The sequence below is a fragment of the Helicoverpa zea genome, chromosome 10, assembly GCF_022581195.2.
Source record: "Helicoverpa zea isolate HzStark_Cry1AcR chromosome 10, ilHelZeax1.1, whole genome shotgun sequence".
Taxonomy (NCBI): Eukaryota; Metazoa; Arthropoda; class Insecta; order Lepidoptera; family Noctuidae; genus Helicoverpa; species Helicoverpa zea.
In genome coordinates this window covers 4,653,288-4,676,609 of record NC_061461.1, presented here as the reverse complement: position 1 = coordinate 4,676,609, position 23,322 = coordinate 4,653,288, and the positions used below count along the sequence as shown (strand labels likewise).

The 23,322-nt window shown below is 41.5% G+C and overlaps 1 protein-coding gene across 1 annotated transcript; it reads left to right on the top strand.

The window, feature by feature from the left end:
- The first annotated feature begins 13,784 nt into the window (after positions 1 to 13,784).
- Positions 13,785 to 15,734, top strand: LOC124634130 (serine/arginine repetitive matrix protein 1-like). The gene is made up of 2 exons (XM_047169552.1): positions 13,785 to 15,067; positions 15,485 to 15,734. Exons 1-2 carry the CDS (start codon positions 13,785 to 13,787, stop codon positions 15,732 to 15,734), a joined length of 1,533 nt encoding a protein of 510 aa, XP_047025508.1.
- Positions 15,735 to 23,322: the final 7,588 nt, after the last annotated feature.

Sequence of the window (23,322 nt, the reverse complement as noted above, 5' to 3'; positions counted from 1 at the left end):
TATTTTTCAAGCTACCTGAACAAAAAGGCAAATTACAAACTATCTTTTAATATTTTTGGGAATTAATCACTACTTCACAACTGATATATTAAGATCTTGTTTACCAACAAGACGCTGTCTTTACTTATACAACATACTTGTTTGTTAAATAATACCTCGTAAGCAATTAAGCAACCTGTCCAAACACACTTGTTCACACATCTGTAGTAGTGTCGAGTATCGGCGCTTGAAACAGGTGAATGTTAGTTTTTGTCACTCTGCATATCATATGGTCGATGAATAAAAATCCAAGCATTGTCACCTGCTCACCACATTGCGTGGGACCCACAAACAAGGACTTTACTTTTAACCCAATTAGGTTTATGTGAGAAGTTGAATTAACTTGCTAATAGACCAACTTCGGCACTTCCCACGGTAATGATTGACATGAGAATATTTTAAGTAGTGAATAGGTAGCCTGGTTTGAATAGACAGTGAAATAAACACTTTCACCTATGTCGATTTCACGCAAATATCGAAACCTTTGGCTTTATGAATGGTTTTCGTATGATGCAATTGAAAAGCGCAATCTTTCGGGTCGTTTTTTTTTGTGAGCGACACACCTACACGTGTGCGAAATCTCCCAACAAAGGTAAAGTTTAACAATTGATTGCGGTGTATCGCCAATATTGTGGCGAGACGAATCTATTGTTGTGCATTCTGGTGACCTAATGACTTGTTTTGCACAAGCCCGTATCAGGTAACTGCGACAGATGTACGAAGCCAGATAGTGGGAAAGCATGAGATGCAAACTAAGACAGACGTGACTTTGTTAAACTTTCTACTATAATAACGTTCAGGGTGCACTTAAGTTGTCATTCGTGGGAATATAAATAATGGTTATGACAATCTCTGGTGTCATCAAAGAAACAATGAGAAAGTTTTTGTTTTAGCAGCTAGTGTTCCTAGGTATTGCAAAGTTTTAGTTGGATTCTTAGAGCGAAGTGACGTAGTTGTGTTTACGCGTCGACCCGGGGTGTAGTCGGAACTGTCTTAGAGAAGTCTTAGTGCAGAAACTCTGCGGGAGATGCAAGAATTGTCGGCAGGGTATTCAGAAAACAGAAATGAAGCCTGACAATTTGAACGTTGCGAAAGAAAATGTACTTAAGCAGATAAGATATGACTCCACTTATTTTGTAATACAAAGTTGGATTTTATGTAACAGGGTCTGTTATTATTTGCTATCGAAACACAGCGTGAAACCAATGAACAGTCTGTTCTAACTTTGTTTTCCGAACCTCTTTGGTCAAGGAACTATTTTATTGTATTTGAAAATTGACTAATCCTTAATTTTGAGTCAATAAAATTTCTTATCTTTAAAGTTTTAATTTAGTATTGTAACTGATATTTTTCTAAAGTACTTGGCAAACATATGATTGCCTGCAGCTATTCCGTCTAGTTCCCCATACATCAATGTATGCTCATAAACCACCAGCTAGAGACCTAATTCGTGCACTGTTATAGACAATAGTCTATTATTTGAGGCGATCATACACGCCGCAGCGAAAGCGACACACATACCCATTAGATTGGGGATAATTCCCCAGCAGTTACTGTATTATATCAATATAACCCTACAACGTGGAATTTACACATAACGACGGGTGTTTGTGTTAGTTTTAAAATTATGCACATACAAAGTATTGAATTAAGAGTTGGCATAACAATGGTTCTTATTAACAAGTCCTTTTTTGAAACGGTCATTGACTTCAGGACTTTTAATGAGTTAATCAAAATATTTTGCCACTACCACTAATGTAAGTGTTACCTCCATTAAAATGACTTAGGCATAATACAATTTAGATCTTTTTTCGATAAAAAGCGGTGCATACATTAATTAAAAGTTTTCGCAAACTCATTAACACGACACATGCAAATTGCAAAAGCTTGAAATCTCAACCACTTGAAGCAGGAATTAATTGGTCAATCTAATCTGAAGAGGTGATTAGAGCCGTGCTTAACCCATCTCTAAACCCTAATCCAGGCCCCTATTAATTTGGGACGAACGTGTCCCATACAATTGAAACACATGGTAATGGACAAAGTACGGTTTAACACGCTCTGCGGACAATTATGGCAGTCAAATTGCATCGGATGCAGGCATTTTAAATTGTCCCCGAATGGAAAACCTAAATTGCCAAATTGTACCAATTCTCCTATAGTTTGCAGGCTATTAATTTAATCTCGTTCGCTAGTTGCGGTCAAATGATCAATCAATTTTTGAAATGTTGCTACGTGATTTATTAACCGCAAATTTTGAATCACTACTTGTGTTTGACTAGCAAAGTATGATTGGAGTATTCCAGTGGACGTCAAATAGTCGAATAAATTAATTTGATAAATTATTTTTGTCGATATGGTATATCAAAGTTACTGCAACATTTTAATATTGTAACCCCAATTGCCCCTTGATTCAAACAATCATTTCATAAAGCAGCCTCATTATAAATTCAGTTATACAAACCTGCATTATATTCGCATTTATATCTAAGATGTTATCATATCAATCTGTTACTACGCATATACATTTCCCCTCTACCGTATCATTAAGCCATACCTAATTTAAATGAACAAATTTAACTTCAATTATTTTGAAGTGAGCTCCACCGTATCCTTTTCACGTCCACCCTTCCCTTCATTACAATCCACAATTCTCCGTTTCTACATCTAGATAAGGGGCACCCATCTTTATTTTTCTACCCTCCTGTTTTCCTGGGGGCACCGTTCATTTAATTCCGATTCAATCCGTGGCAAACGAAATCATTTTTTTAGTTGGAAGAGATGAACTTACTGATAAAATGTTTAATCTCTTGTTTGTGACTGCGGGATTTGCTTTCATGAACTCTTTTGATGCTGATTATAATGGTAGGTTGATATTTTTGAATTGTATAGAGGTAGATTTCAATCTTATGTGAACATTATTTCTAGTGTTGTTTGTTTTACCTTGTTCCCATTACTAAATAAAACAGATGTCTTACATTTTGATCAGTGCTCTACAAAAATGTTCACCATTATCTTTTTCTTCTATCGATTTATTTATCGTTTGTGAAGTAAATATAACAATATATAAAGCATGAATTATGTGTGACAATGATTCATGACAACATATAATATTCGCAGTCGTAATGACTCCTAATGATTGTTTCGTGTTCACCTGACTTGATCTAGCTCCGCCTTAACCACTAAGAGAAAGATTACAAAATCTTCAAACTATCAAGAATCACTATTAGTCATTTTCTGTAGTTCTTCCTGTTCTACTTGCTACAGTTCCATTCAAAGCACATATTTACTATCAACCTGTAAAATCACACGGCTCCACGTTTACCACATATTACGTCGTGACGTGCAACGGTCTATCGGTGGCGCCATCTCACGATCCAGTTGTCAAAATCAAGAGCAACTGCACCCACGTGGCCGGCCATTATAACCGCAAATTGGCTCCATTAGCCTCTTTTCGCGAGGAATCGCATTCATCAGCAGTCGATTACACTACTTTGTTGCTTACTTCTTTTGTGTACCGTTGAATGAAACTAGATTGCATATAGGGCGTCTTTTGAGTATGTAGTTTATTTTGGGGGTATAAGAAACTAGCTAGTCTTTAACTATAGTTGTTGCTATTCATATTTGTTTATTTATTTACGAAGATAACCCAGATTTTAGATTTTACATTACATTTTTTTTCTGATTAAACAGAATGTCCGAAAATAAATTCTCGGATTTTAACGGCACAATATTGTTCCCTTAAGATAAAGGAACACAGTACAGTTGGAAACTTAAAAACCTCGATAACATCTTTCAGTACTATGAAGTATTGTTTTGACGAAATGTCCACAAATAAATTAGCCTAATATCAATAGGAGTTATTTTGGGAAGTGAAACACGTCTATTAATTTCACAATAGCTTTGTAAGTACATTATAGCTCATTTGGCGCCATCAAAACATTTGGTACTAGTTAAGAGCGACACCGTTCCTATTTTAGTACAATAGTAGTTCTCACGATATTAGTCACTCAGCTATTTTGAGTTGGAACGTTAATTTCAATGAAGTAGCCGCTGTTTTCTTCCGCACTGTTATAGACCGACTTAGTGTGTTAAATTCATATATCTCTTTAGATAGAAGTAGATCACTACAGTTTCCATAATTAAAACTATGGTAAGATATATTTGCAGAAACCGCTTTTGTAGTTTGCTCGAGCCGTTTTTCTAACAAAAGACCTCATAGTTATCAATAATACGTAATATGCAGCCACTACATCAAATAGCTGTCAACAAAAAATAATGAGGTCTAACAAACCATAGTTTGAATCAGTGCTTTGGGACTGTTTCTCTGGTTACACTATGATGGATTATTTCATATGATGTTTTGTATAAAGACCCTTCTAGGCACCATAATGAAGTATATGACGAAATGTCGCCCTAACAGCAATTTCATTTTTCTCAAATGGTACGTGGAGGGCTTCGTCACCGATCTATTTTGTGAGTGTTGTGTATGAAATGAAATGACATATTGAGTGCCAACTTAACTTGCCATCAGGACACTGCAAATTGAACGTTATTGTCTTAAGAATAAGGGTCGGTAAAGTGTTGAGTGGGTGTGAATTTATCGTGGTCTAGGTTACTTGCACCGTCAGCTCTCTCCCCAGTGTTGCACCCTAATCGAATTGCTCCACGGATGGTGCGTTCGTCTTGTGGGTCGGACCCCTGTTCCGGACATCAGAGGTCGAGCTGCGAAAAATAAATAAGCACCGAAATCAAAAGGCGATGCTTTAATTGAACCCTGTCGTTCTTTGAAGATTACTTAATTTGATATTGTCATTGGCTTTCACATAAATAAATGTAATGATGTAATGTATCAGAGTATGATATGGATGCTTAGTGATATTTGTTTTGAGGTGGGGTCGTTGGTAAAGAAACATTATTGTTTGGGACTAAGTAATTATCTAATTTATTATTTAGTACCTACACCACGATACCGACTATAAGCTATTTCTCGTAGTTCCTCTCGAATATAAAATTCTAAACATCTCTTTAAGCTATGTCTAATTCGATTTGTTACATTAAAGAAAAATATAAACTTTTGGTGATGTGCAAATACAACAGTGACGCCCCAGGCTGAATTATATCATAGGTAATCATGACAATGACGCAAAAATTATACCACAATTTTTATAACAACAATGTAATTTACAGTGCTATTTTCATAATTTGCTTACTTACCTCCGAATTGCTTCCTTACATAATCTTATGAGACACAATCACATCTGTCTCATATTACAAAACAATCTAATTTCACACTAATTGTCTCAAAGATACAGGCAAGTAAATTCACACTCCCATATTTACATTGCCCAATTCATTATTCTGTCATAAATCTTTACACACGTGCCTAGATTCGGTATGTGAGCTTATTTATGACAAAAATCTTCAAAATGAGGCAAAAGTGACTGCATTTCCTATGACCCTTATTTAATCGAACTTAGAGTATATTTTGTAGTAAATTGTGGGTGTTTTTAAGTTGGTATTTGTGCTAATTTGTAGTGGAGTTCGTAGTACGCGTGGCCGGGACTTGACAGCGCACGGCGTTGGTTCGTCATGCTTGGCCGGAACAAATTGTCTAAGCGAGGGAGAGTGATTGTGTATGCGCTTTTATTGGTGGATCTGTTTTGATCCCATAGTTCAAAGGTACTAGTAAAATCTGTATCTCACGAAGTACTCTTCTGTGTTGAACTTTCACAATCTTTTGTTTCAATACTAGCCGTTTTTCCGCGGTTTCACCCGCATCCCGTGGGAGCTACTGCCCGCATCGGGATAAAATATAGCCTATGTTACTTGCAGATAATGGTGAAAGAATATTTAAAATCGGTTCAGTAGTTTGTAAGTTTATCCATTACAACCAAATTACAACCAAACAAACAAACAAAGTTTTCCTCTTTATAAAATTAGTATACATAGATTGAGTTACGAAAGCTCAAATATTTTTTTACAATTTGAGAAGCATCTCAATCTAACAAGATAGTCTGATCAGAATTAGAATTCAGGTCTGGTTAGAAAATATTACTTACTTAAACTCTACTTAGATTTAATTTTGGAAACTGCTTTTGAACGACTATTCCTCTAATTTACACACTGTCTACATCTCTTTTATTCCTTTTCCTTTCGCAGGTATGCTGGAAGAGATTTCTTTAGAAATAAGCATTACCTTTGTAAATTCTTTCTTTCCTGTCATCTTTCTTTATTATGTGTGTGTACAAAAATTTGTAAATAAATAATAAATAAATAAATAAAAATAGACCATTTATTGGATGAAATCAATAGAAAATACCCTAAATATAAAAATAATTTATCAAATGCTCCTCAAAGACGCCGCATCACACACACGCACACAAACACACAAGAGTTAACAAATGCAACATCCGGAAGATATGAAGGACCCCTTTCATACATTTGCCCCCAAAAATCACTTCCATTAAGTGAACTTTGTCACATGTCCGAAACAATGAACGTTGTCTGCTGCCATTGAGTGAACATCAACGTCCAATTCGTTACACTTATAATATTGGAAATTGTAGTAGCTATCTTTAGTAATAATCGTTAATATTGAAGTAGAGCATACTTCGACACCAAGCATGTTGAAAGAATTCTTACAAAAACCTACCCATAGAAAAATTTCAAATGAGTTTTAAGTAATGTTAGGGAATAATGAATGAGATAGGTATAACAATGATCCATTTATAGAAGTCAAAGAAACAATGAATCAATGACAAGTTATTGTTCTAAGGGAAATACCAATACGACTCATTGAACTTATTGGAATGAGTCCTTTAATCGGAAGGGAACCACATTAAATATGCGTCAATCATAATTACAGTCATCGGTATAAACCCTCGCTTTTAAAGTAGTTAATTCAAATGTAGGATACGAGTAAGTATAAAATTTCTTAATAGAAAGTAAGAAGTAAGAACACTTGAATTATGGAAGTCTAATCTTAGCCAATTGAGAAAAAATCTACCGAACCTACATACTTGAGTAACGCCTTCGTTTTTACTTGGTGAATAAAATATTGCTACCGAACAGCCAAATACTGTTTTCATTGTTATTTCAATCTTAAATTAAATATTATAAAGGTATATTTCTACCGATCAATATATCAGAAAACATCAGCTTATCAGAATCTAATTCACTATTCCCATATACATAGAAGGTAATAAAAATCGTATTACGCCCATTTTAATTTAATATATAACTGAAATTATTTTAAAAATCTTAATAAATCCGATTTCTGTGTTCCCTTATTCTGTCTAATATGCCATAAATTGTGATAAGCGTCTGCCTCCAGTTAAGAAATGAAATACTCTTATTTTACATACTTCGATTTTGCTTTGCTTTTCGATTCTTGAATCGACTTTCCACTTAATGATAAATTATTCGATTCATAAATAGAGATCAAAGACTGAGACCACCTATGAACAAGCTATTGTAGTTTATTATTTATTGTTCAGATAAGTCATGAAAAATTTTACCGTTTTCATATTTTAAGAAACAAAATAATTTTGTGGCTATCGGCTTATGAGTATTGAGTTGCAATTTTGCTACAACATATTTTATAAACAAATATGAAGATTAAATTGAAATTTTTCTTTAGCAAATATAAGAAAAATATTTACGTTTATTTTCATTACTTTAAAATGCACGTGAAGAAGATCAAAGTGTAAACGGGATTACCTAAAAATATAACATACCTTCTGTCAAAACCAACCATTAAAACATTTCCACGCTAGAAAAAAGGTGCAGACATACTAAAATTAAAATATTTTAACATTTCATAAGCTCCCATTGGCTTCCGTGTTTAGAGAAAATCTAGCAATCATATTTCATTTTTTTCTGTTAAAATAAGCAGACAATTGTAATTTGCCGCGTCACTGCATCGCAAGGAGAAAAATGGACCAGTTTTTCTGGCTGACGGGGATCTAAGCGAAGAGTTTTATTTTTTATGACGTCATTAACTCGAGGAAGCTGGGGTAAATAGAGCCTGCGGTCGGGCCCTCTATTTTAAACTGTTGATTGCGAACATAACGGCAGGCCAGTGATTTACATGCGGCTTTAGACAGGTTCTTGTTGATTTTAGTAAATACCGTGGTTACTTAGTAGGCGGATGATAAAAACAAGTGATAGTGTGGTCTCTGAGCTGGCTAAGGAAATTATGCAGGAACAACTTAACTACAGGAATTATCTTCGCTCGTGATTATTTATGAATTGAAGGTTATTTAAACCATCGTCACTTCGTCAGCCTATTAACTAACAATTCACAATGTATCAAAGCATTTTTACATTTAGTTTGTTTTCTCCAAAAATATGTTGTCGATAAAAATCGAATCGAACAAGCGTGGTGTTAAAAATGTAAGGCTCGATTAACTTTATCAACACGACAGTTTGCAACTCTATCCTCACACTTAAACGACACACCTAAAATAGAGGTCCCCCGCTGACACCGAAAATATTTATATCATAAAAACATTTCACACCATCGAAATCTCGGAAAATGTAATTTTAATATCGAGAAAACAAATCGGGTGCTCAACGGGGGGCGCCTCAGTTACTCGATCCCTATTGCTACCGTTTACGCCGTCGGCTCCCATAAGTCGGTCATTCGAGACGGTAAACTATCGAGTTTCATATACGATAGATTTAACATGACTCGATGGCGACTCGAATCGGGTGACAGTTTGAGAGCGACAATGTTCAGTATTTATTAAAATTATTGAGTGATATTTTTTATGTACCCTATTGATTGCTTTTGGAGGTAGAGTAACAAGAATCTGCCTTCCAATGAAGAAATTATATTTCAACGTAAATACTTTGCTGTGTTATTTTGAATAAACGCAATTACAAAAGCCTAATTTAAACATAATTGAACTGAGGTAATAAAACATCAACATACATTTCACGGTGACTCGGTAACAACATTCACAATTTTAATGATAAACTCGCAAAAACAAGGCTGCGGGCATCCGTTAGTCGCAATTTGCGATAATCACTGTATAAAGAAAGCTTCACCCTTCTCAGTTGATTCCGAAACTCATTTGCGGTATATGTTTTTGATCTACACGGTCTCAGTGAGCAGTCACTGGGGAGACCACGGTTCTGTTTTTTGTAGATTAATGAGTGACTATTCATTTATCATTTTTTATATTCAATAGATAAAATGTTTTTAAAAACGTCCAAATTATATACTTTTTTTATTAGAATATTTTTCAGCTTATCGAATAGAATAATAGTAATACATTCAATTTGTGTTTTAGGCACAGATTACTAAATATAGGTACTGCAAACACCTTCCCAGATATGATCACCGTTCCTAATACAATGACCGTTTTAACAATTAGAAACCTGTCCTCTTAAGAAAATAATCAGGAAAACTCTATATGAAAATTTCCCCAACATCATTGTCACCCTAGGTCTCATTACAAGGCGCTCAAGCGAATAATTTTGTGGTTACTACCAAACGAGAGAAGGTCGGTGCTGCGGTCGCCCGCCACGCGCCTTTGACGCACACAAAGTATTTAAAAAATATATAGAAATGTAATATTTTAATGAGACTATTATTTCAGTTTTATTTGACTAACATTTTACAAGGCTAGGACAACGTAAACGTCCGTTTTTCATAAGACAACCTTTTGTTTTGAAAATCAGAATTGTTATTGAACAGTTGTTTAAAGACTGGACCCGAATTGTAGTACGTAAAGAAAGTGGAACTTGGTTTTAGTTAAACGTAACTTTGAAGAAGAAGAAAGTGTCGTCAGTCCATAAACGATGAATTAATGCTAAGCAGGCGAGATCTTAACATGATCACCTAACACATTCCCACTTCCTTCTTTCCCATATAAACACGAACATAAAAGTAACAAATTAAATATCAAGACGACGAACACCATTTACGATGCATCTCCATGCATACATTTCAAACGGGCCTAACGTAATCTTTTGTAATACCAATCTGACCGATTATGCACGGTTCCGATTTAAGCAACGAATTCAATTGTTAGTGATAAAGCTCATTGATTCAAAAGCCGTGCACGAGTCGTCGCATTGAAACTTTATAGTACGTTTTATTACTTATAAATGAGACGATTAAAGAAGACGGATCACAATCCATACAAAATTGCCCCACGTCCTATAACAATGTGACGTATCTCAAAAAAAAGATAAAAATGTTTAAAAAAATATGGCATACTCTCCAATTCATTTTTTTTACACCTTCATACGAAAAAAATGCTTTAAAAATTGTTCAGGCGCTGTTATGAAAACATCGTTCATGGGACTATTTATGGACTATTTAATTATTTTTTTTTTTTTGATAGGGTATACCTCACAGTTGGTCCCATAATCATCAGGTCCGGATCTGATAATGAAAACCCTGAGAAATCCAGGGCAACTTTTGAAAGTTGTAGGTATGCGCAGGATAAAAACTTGACTATAAGGTGTATGTCTTATAACAATATGCAACAGTAAAGGTTTGGAGCTGACCTGATGATGGAGACGAAAGAAGGTCGAGGGAACTCGACAACTGAATATGTAAACTACCTCGTGTTTGGGCTCATATTATTTGTATTGAATAGACCTTTGCAACAGTGAAGGTTTGGAGCTGACCCGTCGATGGAGACCAGAGAAGGTCGAGGGAAATCGACAGCAAAATATTTAAACTACCTCAGAAGTCGGTGTCTAATGGATGTACCTAAGTTTATTTCCCCAACGACTTTTAGGCCGATGCTCCTAAGACTAGTTTTTTTTGCTTTTCAGTGTTTTTGGAAGTTTTTTTATCGTAATAAGTTTTTTTTTATATTTTTGGCTTTTCAGTGACAAGCACAGTTGTCACTATCCGCATAAGTGGAAAGTTCTTATCAATACGAATAATATAAGCCCAAACACGAGGCAGTTCACATATTCAGTTGTACAGTTCCCTCGCCCTTCTCTGGTCGCCATCATCAAGTCAGCTTCAAACCTTCACTGTTGCATATTGTTATAAGACATACACCTTATAGTCAAGTTTTTATCCTGCGCATGCCTACAACTTTCAAAAGTTGCCCTGGATTTCTCAGGGTTTCCATTATCAGATCCTGACCTGATGATTATGGGACCATCTGTGAGGTATACCCTATCAAAACAAAAAATAATTTAATAAAATAGTCCATAAATAGTCCCATGAACGATGTTTTCATAACAGCGCCTGAACAATTTTTAAAGCATTTTTTTCGTATGAAGGTGTAAAAAAAATGAATTGGAGAGTATGCCATATTTTTTTAAACATTTTTATCTTTTTTTTGAGATACGTCACATTGTTATAGGACGTGGGGCAATTTTGATCCGTCTTCTTTATAGTTCTTATGATTAGGTTTACGATGCACCGGTTTTGGCGTTACGTCATTGCATCTATGATTGTCCACATCGCCGAGTCTTTTACTTCAGTATATATTAATTAAGCAGTATAATGTTAGGTTGTGTTCAGATATCATCTTTGTTTTATATCTACCATCAGTATGATAACGTTAAGTTGTTCGACACAGAACGCTGGGCTCATTGACCTAATGAAACTTTATGGACACGACGAATCTGTTAAAGTCTATGTATGATAATGCAGGCAAACTTATGTGTGCTTTGCCTATCTTTAGTATCTGCCACTATCTACTCGTTAGATATGAATGCACGATATATGCGGATGTAAGTCTTAATTAATACAGCAGTTATGTGCAATTTTTTTAATGAATATTTATCTAAAGACGATGTGTTTATATTCAAGTCGTATAAGACGATGTTCTTTGGAAAATACGAGTGAATATTTTCACAATGAAATATATGATGAGTAGTGACTAGTCGTCCAAATATTGTGTCATAATCACTAATATAAAGTTCTATTGGCCTCATTTCTTCAATCATCTTCAATTAATTGCACAAAATGGGAGTCAATTGATTTCTATTACTATTGATTAATTGTCACCAATATTTTTCTACGTGTAGGTACTTACTGCAATGTGTGTCATTACTACCAAGACTATGCAGACCAACTATAAAAGTTCCGAGCTAGTTTCAACCGACCCGAGTATTTTGAAACAGTACCTAAAACTCGTGTATCTGTTTTCCTTAAACAACTTTTGCTAGTTATACAAGAAGATAAGCGACGGTTACAACTGTTTGTCTAGCTGTTCATTCATATGCATGAACGTAAATACTTATCTTTATATTCGTTTTCCCCTGTGATGTCTACGGAAATTCTTGTCAGAATAGTTCCGTCGATGTATGTATGACTTGATTTTATTTTAATGTGTTAACTACCGTTAGATTGGGTCTATTTGGATGACCCTGATTTGCTGTGAATTTAGAGTTAAATAAAATGACTTAATTGAAACCCGGTTAAATAATTTAATCTCATAGATATCTTTTTACGGCATTATGAAGTCCAAAGTTATCAAGAAAGGGCGACTTACATAATATGACTCATCTATTCCAAATGCGAGTTTTATTTCTAAAATCATACGCAACCATGTCAAGGACAATCAAATCATTTCAGTAGTGCTATTAACACGACAGAAGATTTTGTAATCAAACACCACCAATTTAGATCTCTTGACATCCATACTGCTAACGAGTATAATAATAGCGAATCAGTTAAACTGAGTGTGTTTAGAAGATCGTTCCCTTTAAGAGCACACTGCAGACTAAATAGTCGGCCGATAGTTGACCCACTGCAATGGTGGCCAAAACGTTTTACTAAAGAAAATCTTGATAACAATTAAAGTTTTTTCAAAGTCAGTCTCATCATCTCCCGAGTAGTCCCGAGCCCTTTCCCAACTATGTTGGGGTCCGCTTCCAGTGTAACCGGATACTGGCTAAATACCTGAGCTTTGTAATGTGCGTACAGTCACCCATCTCCGTACTGATTTATGAGCCCAAACAAACTATCGGCCGACTAAAAGTTTCCAGTGTGCGGAAACTTCTTAAAGTTCGGCCATTCAGAGAATGCGTTCCTGACACGTCGCGATTGAACTGACGACGTAACTTTGCAATGGCGTTGCAGTTACGATAAAAATATTTTTGCTGGTTGTTTACCGTTTTAACAATTGAGGAGCATTAAAACAACATTATTATATCAATAATCAATGAATGTTATTACGTCGTCAGTTCAATCGCGACGTGTCAGGAACGCATTCTCTGAATGGCCGAACTATAATGTGGGCAAATAAACTGAATTGTAGAGTTATGATGCCAAGGCTATAACAATAGAAAATGTTGGTATAACACTTCAGAGATCGTATGAGATGTATTTAGAAACGCTTGAGGAGAAAATCTTCAAATAATTCTTTAAGATCTTGTGAAAATAAATACGGGTGCACAAACAAATAGATTTTGTACAAGGTTTTGGTTATGGGTTTAAGAAAAACAATGAAGATCTTTTTGTAGTTTCCTCGATACAAAATTAGACATTTTACGAGTGAAGTGATCTTGACTTGAGAATATTGGTATCAGTGAGATAAGACATAATAAAATACGTAACAAGTTATATTCAAACAGATAAAAAACCACCTAATCCCAAGTTTCGGGAGCGCGGCGAGGGGATGAATGACCGTGGGGGACACGGTCGTTAGCGCTCCCACCTGTTGGGGCCAGCCGCCCCCAACAGTATGTAGGCTTGCCCCGGTATGAGGCCACTGCCGGGGTGGACAGGAACTTGTTCTCATGCTCGTGGGACGTATATGGATAGTAATATTAAAAAAAACCCAAACAAAAAAGACGATAGGGAGTGGGATGCGGACTCGGACTGCGAGTCCGTATCCAGTGAGGAAACTGCGGGAGACTTCACAGTCCCCCGCAGCAAGAAGGACCACAGAGTCGAGGCCTTCCTCAAGAGGAAGGCGGACGACCTGGGGTCTTCCTCCGGTGGTCGCGGAGCTTCGGCCAAAAAGGCCGATAGGAGGCTCGTTCGCGACAGGGGCAACGAAGGAGACCACCGGAGCTCCTCTGAGGAGGACGCATCGGCCTTCGGCTCTGACCGGGAGAGGAGGGCGGACTTCGCGAAGACAGTGGAGTCCGCCTTCAGAGAGGTGACGCTTAAGAGAAAGAAGGCCAATCGCAATAGCGCGATTGAGGCCGCTACCGCCTCCATCACCGCTGCAGCGGTGAGCAATTTTGGCCTGGCTCCCAAGAGCGAGCTGGCCAAGTTGCAGGAGCAGGTAGCTCGCCTCACGGCCAACTTGGGGTCTCTCGTAGAGGAGAATAGATGTCTCCGGGCGGAGATAGAAAGGATGCGCGAGCAGGAGGCGGAGCGAAGCGGGGCCGCCTCGCGGCAACCGCAGTCCTCCCCAGGGGAGAGCCAGGTTCTGGCCCTGGTTCGGCGGGAGATGGCGGCCTTCCAGGCTCGCTTCTCCGTCCTGGAGGGCAGAGTCCTGCGCCCTCCCCTCGCGGCGCCAAAGCCCCAAGCAGCCCAAAGGGCCTCTTATGCGACTGCGGCAGCATCGGCACCGAGCGAACCCCCCGTCGCGGCGCCGATCGGACCGCCCAGGAGGGCAGCCGCCCAGCCGAAGCCAAAGGCTGCGACGGCGGTCCGGGCGCAGAGGACCCCGGTGCCACCCCCAGCACCGGTCCCGTCGTCATCACCAGTGGCGAGACGCCCCCCAAAGCCGACTCCGTCAGCGACTACTTCTCCTCCCACTCAATCCGAGTGGCAGGTGGTGGGGGAGAAGAAGAAGAAAGGGAAGGCGGCCAGAAAGAAAGCCCAAAGGCAGCGCCGCAAGGAGCGAGCCGTCGCGGCTCAACTACGCGCCCCTAAGACCGCGGCTGTGGTGCTCACACTACAGCCGGACGCGGTTAAGAGGGGAGTATCGTACCGCGACGTGCTCGCTAAGGCAAAGGAGGCGGTGGACCTAGCTGAGCTGGGTATCACCGAGGGCCTTCGGCTCAGGGTGACCGCAACGGGCGCCCGAATGCTGGAGGTCCCGGGAGCGGCCAGCGGGCCCACCGCAGACGCTCTAGCCGAGAGGCTCAGAGCGTCCATAAGTGCGGACGATGCCCGAGTCTCCAGGCCCTACAAGTGCGCGGATCTGCGCATCATGGGCCTGGACGACTCGGTCACTACGGAGGAGGTGGTGGCCGCCGTCGCTAGGACGGGTGGGTGCTCCGCCGATGAAGTCAAGGCGGGCACCTTACGTCCCGACTTCAGGGGCACGAGCACCGTTACGGTGAGCTGCCCCGTGACGGCAGCCAAGACAATCGTCGACGGCCGAAGATTGTTGGTTGGCTGGGTGTCGGCGCAGGTCAAGCTGCTTGACCCCAGACCACTGAGGTGCTTCCGATGCCACGTTGGGCACCATGTGGGAGTTCGTTGCACCTCGGAGGTCGACCGCAGCGCCCTCTGCTTCCGCTGCGGTCAGCCCGGCCACAAGGCCGTGTCTTGCAGCGCCACGCCGCACTGCACTGCATGTGCGGCTGCTGGAAGGCCAGCCGAACACCGGGCGGGGTGCAAGACCTGTACCCCACCCGTCAAGACCAGGGGCAAGGGTCGGCCGTCCGTCGTCGCCACAGCCGCAGCTCCCGCGGCCGCCGCCACCTCCAATGATGCCGTCGCTGCCGGCGAAGTCGCCGCTGCTGCTGCTGCCGCGGTGCCCGCTTCTGGGCCTGAAGAGGAGGAAGACGTGATGGAATTCTAAAACGGCTCCACTACGCTTCCTCCAGGCGAACATCAACCACTGCGCCCGTGCCCAGGACCTGTTGCTCCAAAGCATGGCGCAGTGGTCGATCAACATCGCCGTGGTCGCGGAGCCGTACTTTGTCCTTCCCAGGGATGACTGGGTCAAGGACCTTAGCGGCTCGGTGACCATCATATCGTCGGCCGCCGCTGGTACTCCTTCCCTCGAAGGGGTCAAGAGTGGAAGGGGTTGCGTCGCAGCACGGTTCGGGGAGATAGTTGTTGTGGGGGTATACTTCTCCCCGAACCGAACTCTCGCCGAGTTCCACAACTCCCTCCTGGAGTTGTCTGTCGTCGTCGGAAGCTACACCCTCCCTGTGCTAGTGTTAGGGGACTTCAATGCCAAGAACTTGGCCTGGGGTTCCCGACACACGGACGCGCGGGGAAGGATGGTGGAGGACTGGGCGCTGGAATCAGGCCTGGTCGTCCTCAATCGGGGTTCTGTCCCCACGTGTGTACGGATGCAGGGCGACTCGGTAGTGGACATCTCGTTCGCCAGCCCCGCTCTGCTACCGCGTGTCTTAGACTGGCACGTCGAGGAGGGGGTGGAGACCTATTCCGATCACCGGTATATCCGGTTTGACGTCTCCGCCCAAAATCCAAACGCGCCGGTCCTGCAGACCCCGAGTGGTCCACGTTGGGCGCTAAAGCACCTTGACCGGGAGCTTCTCCTGGAAGCCTCAGTCGTGCGGGCTTGGGTGTCATCACCGGACAGGCCCGCCGACATCAACGACGAGGCGGAGTGGTTCCGGGAGACCATGTCCGAGATCTGTGACATGGCCATGCCCCGAGTCCTGCCAGGACGCGCCCGACGCCAGGTGTACTGGTGGTCCAGCGAGATTGCGGCCCTTCGTGAGGCGTGCGTCGCTGCGAGACACCTGTACACCAGACACCGCAGGCTGCGCATCCGCCCTCCGGATGCAGAGGCCAGGGAAGCGGAACTGTACGAGGGATACAGAGCTGCGAAGACCGCCCTCCAATTGGCCATCATCCAGGCCAAGGACGTGGCCAATACAGAGCTGCTGGGGACTCTGGACAGAGATCCGTGGGGGCGCCCTTACAAAATGGTGCGGGGTAAGCTCCGCCCATGGGCCCCCCCGCTGACCCAGAGTCTTCGGCCTCAACTGGTGGAGGAGGTGGTGAGCGCTCTGTTCCCTTCGCGCGGGGAACACTCTCCCCCGCCCATGGTTCTGCAACCCGCGGTGTCGACTGTGGACCACACATCCGACGACGACGATGTCCCCGAGGTGACTGGGGTGGACCTGAGAGTGGCGGTAACCAGGCTGAAAGCCAAAAATACCGCCCCAGGGCCTGACGGCGTGCCTGGCAAGGCCTGGGTTCTGGCCCTTGAGGCTCTCGGGCCTCGACTTAGGGGGCTTCTCAGCGCATGTATGGAGAGGGGCCAGTTCCCACTTCGTTGGAAAACAGGGAAACTGGTCCTCATTCGGAAGCCGGGGCGCCCTGCGGACTCTCCGTCCGCATACCGGCCCATCGTGTTGCTCGACGAGGTGGGCAAGCTCTTCGAACGAGTTGTTGCACACCGCCTCGTTGCGCACCTTGGGGGGATGGGGCCGGACCTCGCGGACAACCAGTTCGGTTTCCGCAGGGGGCGCTCAACGGTGGACGCCATCATGCGCGTGAGATCTCTCACGACGGGGGATGCTGTGTCCCGGGGGGGGGTCGTCTTGGCGGTGTCTCTTGACATCGCCAATGCCTTCAACACCCTTCCCTGGAGTTGCATTAGGGAGGCACTCCGGTACCACCGGGTGCCGACCTACCTTCGTCGCGTGGTCGAGGCCTATCTGTCGGATAGGTCCATCATTTACCCCGGTCATAATGGGGAATGGAACCGGCGAGAGATGTCGTGCGGTGTTCCGCAGGGGTCGGTACTGGGGCCGCTCTTGTGGAACATCGGCTACGACTGGGTGCTGCGCGCCGACCTCCCTAGCGGCGTCAGCGTGGTTTGCTACGCTGACGACACGCTGGTACTGGCACAAGGGAGGTCGCACCAGGAGGCAGCCGACATAATGGCGCGCGGGGTTGCGATAGTCGTTGAGAGGATCCAGCTGCTGGGACTGGAGGTGGCATTGCACAAGTCCGAGGCCATGTGCTTTCATGGGCTTCGGAACGCGCCACCTTCAGGTTCCCAAATTATGGTGGGAGGGGTTACCATCGGCGTCGAGGGGGCGATGAAGTACCTAGGACTCGTCCTCGACGGCCGGTGGAACTTCGTCGAACATTTCCGACGTTTGGGCCCCAAACTGGAGAAGACAGGTGCTGCCTTCAAGCGGCTCCTGCCCAACCTGGGAGGCCCAAACGCCCCCTGCCGTAAACTTTACGCGGGAGTCTTGCGGTCCATGGCCCTTTACGGGGCCCCGGTATGGGCACGTTCGGTACGGCCGCGAGCTGTACACTACCTGAACGTGCCCCAAAGGGTGATAGCCATTAGGCTAATCCGGGGGTACCGCACGATCTCCCGCGAAGCAGCTGGCCTACTAGCCGGACTACCACCGTGGGATCTGGAGGCGAGAGTCTTCTTGCGCCTGTACGACTGGCGCGAGGAGGCTCTGCGCCGGGGGGAAACCCCGTTGCCGCGACAAGTTGTCGCGCAGCGGGCAGAGCTCCGGCGGGATGTCATGGTGGCCTGGAGGGAGCGACTGTCGCAACCCAGTGCAGGGCACGCCACCATAGTGGCGGTAAGTCCCCTCTTTGAGGAGTGGCTCGGGAGGAGTCACGGCGCCCTCACGTACCGCATGACGCAGGTCCTCACCGGACACGGTTGTTTCGGGAGGTATCTGCATCGAATCGGTCGTGAGGAGGCGCCCGGGTGTCACCACTGTGCGGATAGCCCCGAGGACACGGTGGACCACACAGTCCAGGAGTGCCCTGCGTGGGAAGGGCACCGCCGGGTCCTCGTCGAGGCTGTGGGCGGCGGCGACCTCTCGCGTCCGGCCCTGGTTCAAGCCATGGTCCGGGGCGAAAGGGAATGGGATGCCGTCGCCTCCTTCTGCGAAGCAGTCATGCTCGAGAAGGAGGCGGCGGAACGTCAGAGAGTTCGCACCTCTCATCCCGGCCGCCGCGCTGGAGCAGGTAGACACCACGGGCGCCGGGTGTCGCGAGACGACTCCCGGCCACCGTAGGCGTGGGTCTGTGGGCGGTGAGTTCGGGTGGCTCATCGCTCATGTCTGTTTTTAGACAACAGACCCGTGTCGGCGGCGCGCGTTGTTCCACGCGCTCCTCAAAGAGATGTCAGCAACCCCAGAGGGGCCCAGCAGGGCCAAGGCCTGCCGGGGCTGCGGGTTGTTCGAAAGAGGTACCGCGGCCCTAGCACATAAGGCCTACGACGGAACACGACGGCTTTTAGTCAGTAAGAGTCTGACACTCCCTCACCGCTGCTAACCCACAGCGGGAGGTGTCATTTGATGATTTTTTACGTCGTTAAAAAAAAAAAAAAAAAAAAAAAAAGGGTATATAGGCGGAAAGAGAGGACATTTTACCTATTTGGCAGCGTTTGGTTTCGTGCCACTAAGTTTCATGCTGTTCTGATGTCCTTAGGTATAATGAATACCTAAAGCTTTTCACAAAGTGACTGACGTTTTAATAAGACACATCCATATAGACTTTATGGATATATGGCCCTTTTGGACATTGTTCAGCTCATAAAACAAATAATTTAATACAGATTTGCATACGAAAGCTTACGTAAGCCACAACCGTTTACAATCACATAACTATTGAAACAAATGATCATATGCGACAGATATATCTGAATTAAATTGGTGTAAAAGAGAAAGTGGAGGAGTCAAATGAGTTGACCCGGGATTCCTTACCACAATCAGCGTGCGAAGTCAAGTCTGGTCCTGCCAGTCCCGATGAAATTCAAGCCATATTCAATTAGGCATACATTACTTCAATGAGCAATGAGACTGGCCAACTTTGTAATAAGGAACAACTCGACAAATGTGTAGAATTGTGTAGTTTGTTCGTGGGTGGTGTAATGTTCTGTGAATGACGTATTCAGTATTTTTAAATTTCCATTTATTTGCTTCAATAGTTGAAACAGAATTGGATACGATAATCGTTCATAGTTGTTGTTTTTCGTTCATAGTTATTGTTCATACCTATTACAGAGCAAAGTTCAAACATTAAAACCGGCTGTGTTTAGGTCAGGTACTTATCTATCACATTTCATCAAGAAAATTAAGTACCTAACTGTGATTTTGTTAGTTGAAAATTTATACTAAAGGTTCTACTAATAAATGTATCGAATCGAATAAGTCGGCGTTTTATTTTATGAGTGAAAACCATATCAAACTCCTACGCACCTGAGTTTACTGCGCTGTCATAAAATAAAGAAGGTTATTTTAATTGGATATAGAAAATGGGCATAATATAATTTTATATACACATATTCACCATTTTTTGAAATAATGTGATCAAGCTGGGGTCATTTTTTCAAAATACATTTTAAATTTAATTTTAATAATATTATGAATTATACTCATACTGATACTCATGTTAGTACTCAATTTCTTTTTTCATCACTTCAAGACGGACAATCTTGCTTTTATTTGTAACAGTTTTAATTTCAAACTTACGTACCAAAGGACCAAAAATAACCTAAAGGACCAAAATGATGTCACCGAACAAAGTATCCCTGTATATCATTGCGAAGAAATTTTAATGAAACCACTGTAAACATTGGGTAAGCAGAAATAGTCATTAATATACGACAACTAACACTAATGGCGTGGGTGCTTGGATGTTCAAAAGCAAACCGATTGGGTTGATGACAAAAATGTTGCTTTATATTTAGAAGTTTGCTCATTAAGCTGTAATAGGTTAATTATAAATGCATTAATTTTATGGTAAAATGTGATTTGTATTTTTAATGAAATATAGATATTTTTGTAAGTATTATATTATATAATTAGGAAAATTGAAAATTATTATACAAATTCTGTTTGTTCTATATTGTTATTTGAAATCATGTAATATCGAAACTATTGTATAATCAAAGGTTTGCATAGTGGTATTTTGCGGATACTAAATATAAATAAATTAATAAAAGGAGGAAATATTTGCCATAATATAGCTTAATTCGACGGTAAACCCAGCTAACATCAAAACAACAAAGAAATCGTTTTCACACTGACTCAATTAAACAGTGTCAAAATGATCATTTCCTGTGACTTCTAAAAAACAGATCGCCTTTTTATACGCGGAGTCAAAGTCACAAGAAAATGAAACTGACTCCCAAAATAGTCGTTTGTCGCCAGAAGTAACATTTTTAGCCGCTCGGTCAGATATGATTTAATGGAGTGGCGAGAGCTTCGTTAACATTAATAAATTCTACACCCCTACCATGGAGCTTTTTAAAATATCTGGTGTTAGTTTTTCCTTTAGTTATTTTTTTATAAAAACCCAATTTATTTTTGGGCAGAAAGTACCAAGATAAAGTCTTTGAAATGATAAAAGAAGTCTAAATACTGATTAATTTGGAGGAGTGTATTCACATGTTACTTCTTTTATTTCAGAAACCTTGTATTGAAATAAGTGCACCGTTCCAATATCACTCAGAAACATTTCATTTGATTCCAAAGAATTACGTCTGACTATCTATAAATCCACTTCTACGAGTATGAAAAACTTCTTACCCAACTTACGAAACAAAAACTTCCTCCCTTACTTATAAAAATCACTAATCACCTTCTAAGCAACATTTTAACTAATCACTACTTAAGGTCTTAAGTAGTGATTAAATGTCAGTTAAGACATGCTTAAGCAACGTTTATAAGTAAGAATTTACTTAAACAGCCATTAAGTATTACTTATTATTTAATTCACGATTATAAGTAAGGCTGTTCGTACCTATCACATGCCAATATTTCTGAACTGCACACAAAAACCACAACTCCATTCCCACTAGTAGAATCCAATTAGAACTAGGAAACCGATTTCCAACAAACAACGACAGACCATATACAAACCAGTAGTAGGGAACAAACTCCTTCCTTACAGACGCTTTTAACTTTCCTTCGGCACTTCGTTAGTCTTGTTTGTATTTATTTAAAGCGTGATAACTTATCCGGCGACGGAGAACAGGATATGTTCCTAACAAAGTCCTGGGATTCATTTGCCATTTCTACGCGTAATCTGTAAATTTCTCGGTGTGATCGTTTTGCTTTGAGGAATATGTGCAGAATGAGAGTTTAGGTTGGGAAATGTCACAAGATTAAATGGAAGTTTGGAAGTGCAAAAGAAATAAAGTGTTCCTTAACAACTTCAAAGCACTTTATGTAATTAAATTTTACTATAAAATAATTCGATGAACCTAAATGTAAAAGACAAAGAAGATTAATAGAAGTAGGTACAAACAGATATCATATGTGCAGGTACCAAAAAAAGTCGTAAACTAAGAGTGGGTTAACGATGCCTTCTCCGACCTAATCCGTTATTTTGAAATATTATATCCGTGTGACATTATAAAGCATGTAAGTATAAAATAGGAGTAACTAAATAGCACAGAGATGGAATGTGTTCCCAGAATCTATGAGTTATATTTTTAAGTGTTATTGTATCTGAATAAGATGTTACACAGCCTTTAAAATCAGCAGCCAACAGAAAGGCGTATGTTTAAACATCTTGAAGAATATTTTCGTTCCCACAAGCAATTCAATTGAGCCCATTACTCAACATTATTGGCATTACCAAGTGTACGCAAGCCTTCAAAATTGTATTTCCATTATTACCGCCTAGATTAAAGGCAATAAAGAAATCTAACACAACATCGCAAGCAAAGTGCCTTATGTACAAAAATAGCTTGCTCGAAATAACCTTGGTTGAATAAATCGTTTCAATTTCCTTTAAGAGTTGATGCAAACATGAAAGTTGGCTTATTTTAAAAGTATGCGTTAAAGTTTATACGACGGTCGGGAGAGCATGTCGGAACTAAAGAACAAAATTGAATTTGTAACGTGAGAGGTCGCTCGTAAAGAGTTATTATTATAGGTGTTTCTTTTGTTTGTTATAATAATGCGCTCAGTCGACGCTGCGCTAAACAAAAAATCTCAAAGGACCAACTTAACAGTTTGTGCAAATGAAAAAATAAATCCGTTTCAATTCTTACGGTGCTGCAATCTGTGTTGGAAATAAATGCATATAAACGTTTACTAAGAATATAATCTGAAAACTATGCAATTGAGAACTGGTAATACCTACTTTCGATACAAATATGTGCTTCGTTTCGGTGAAAAATCTCTATCAAGTTTTCCTCATTACTTAACAATATATATAGTAAGTCAGAGGCTTGTGTCTAATATCAGGCCTTAGTTCTCATATCTTTTTCTATGCTTGTAGTACATGACTAGTTAGTAAGTATACCTACAGTTTAATTGTGTAATGTCGATAATATTGCTCATAACTTTCTTCAGTAATAACCTCTGATCGGCAATAAAAACTTCTGTTATTGACTTATTGACGTTATCGATTTTATTATTATGTTTACGTTGTAACTTACGATTATTATGACTTCTACATTATGTTTTGTA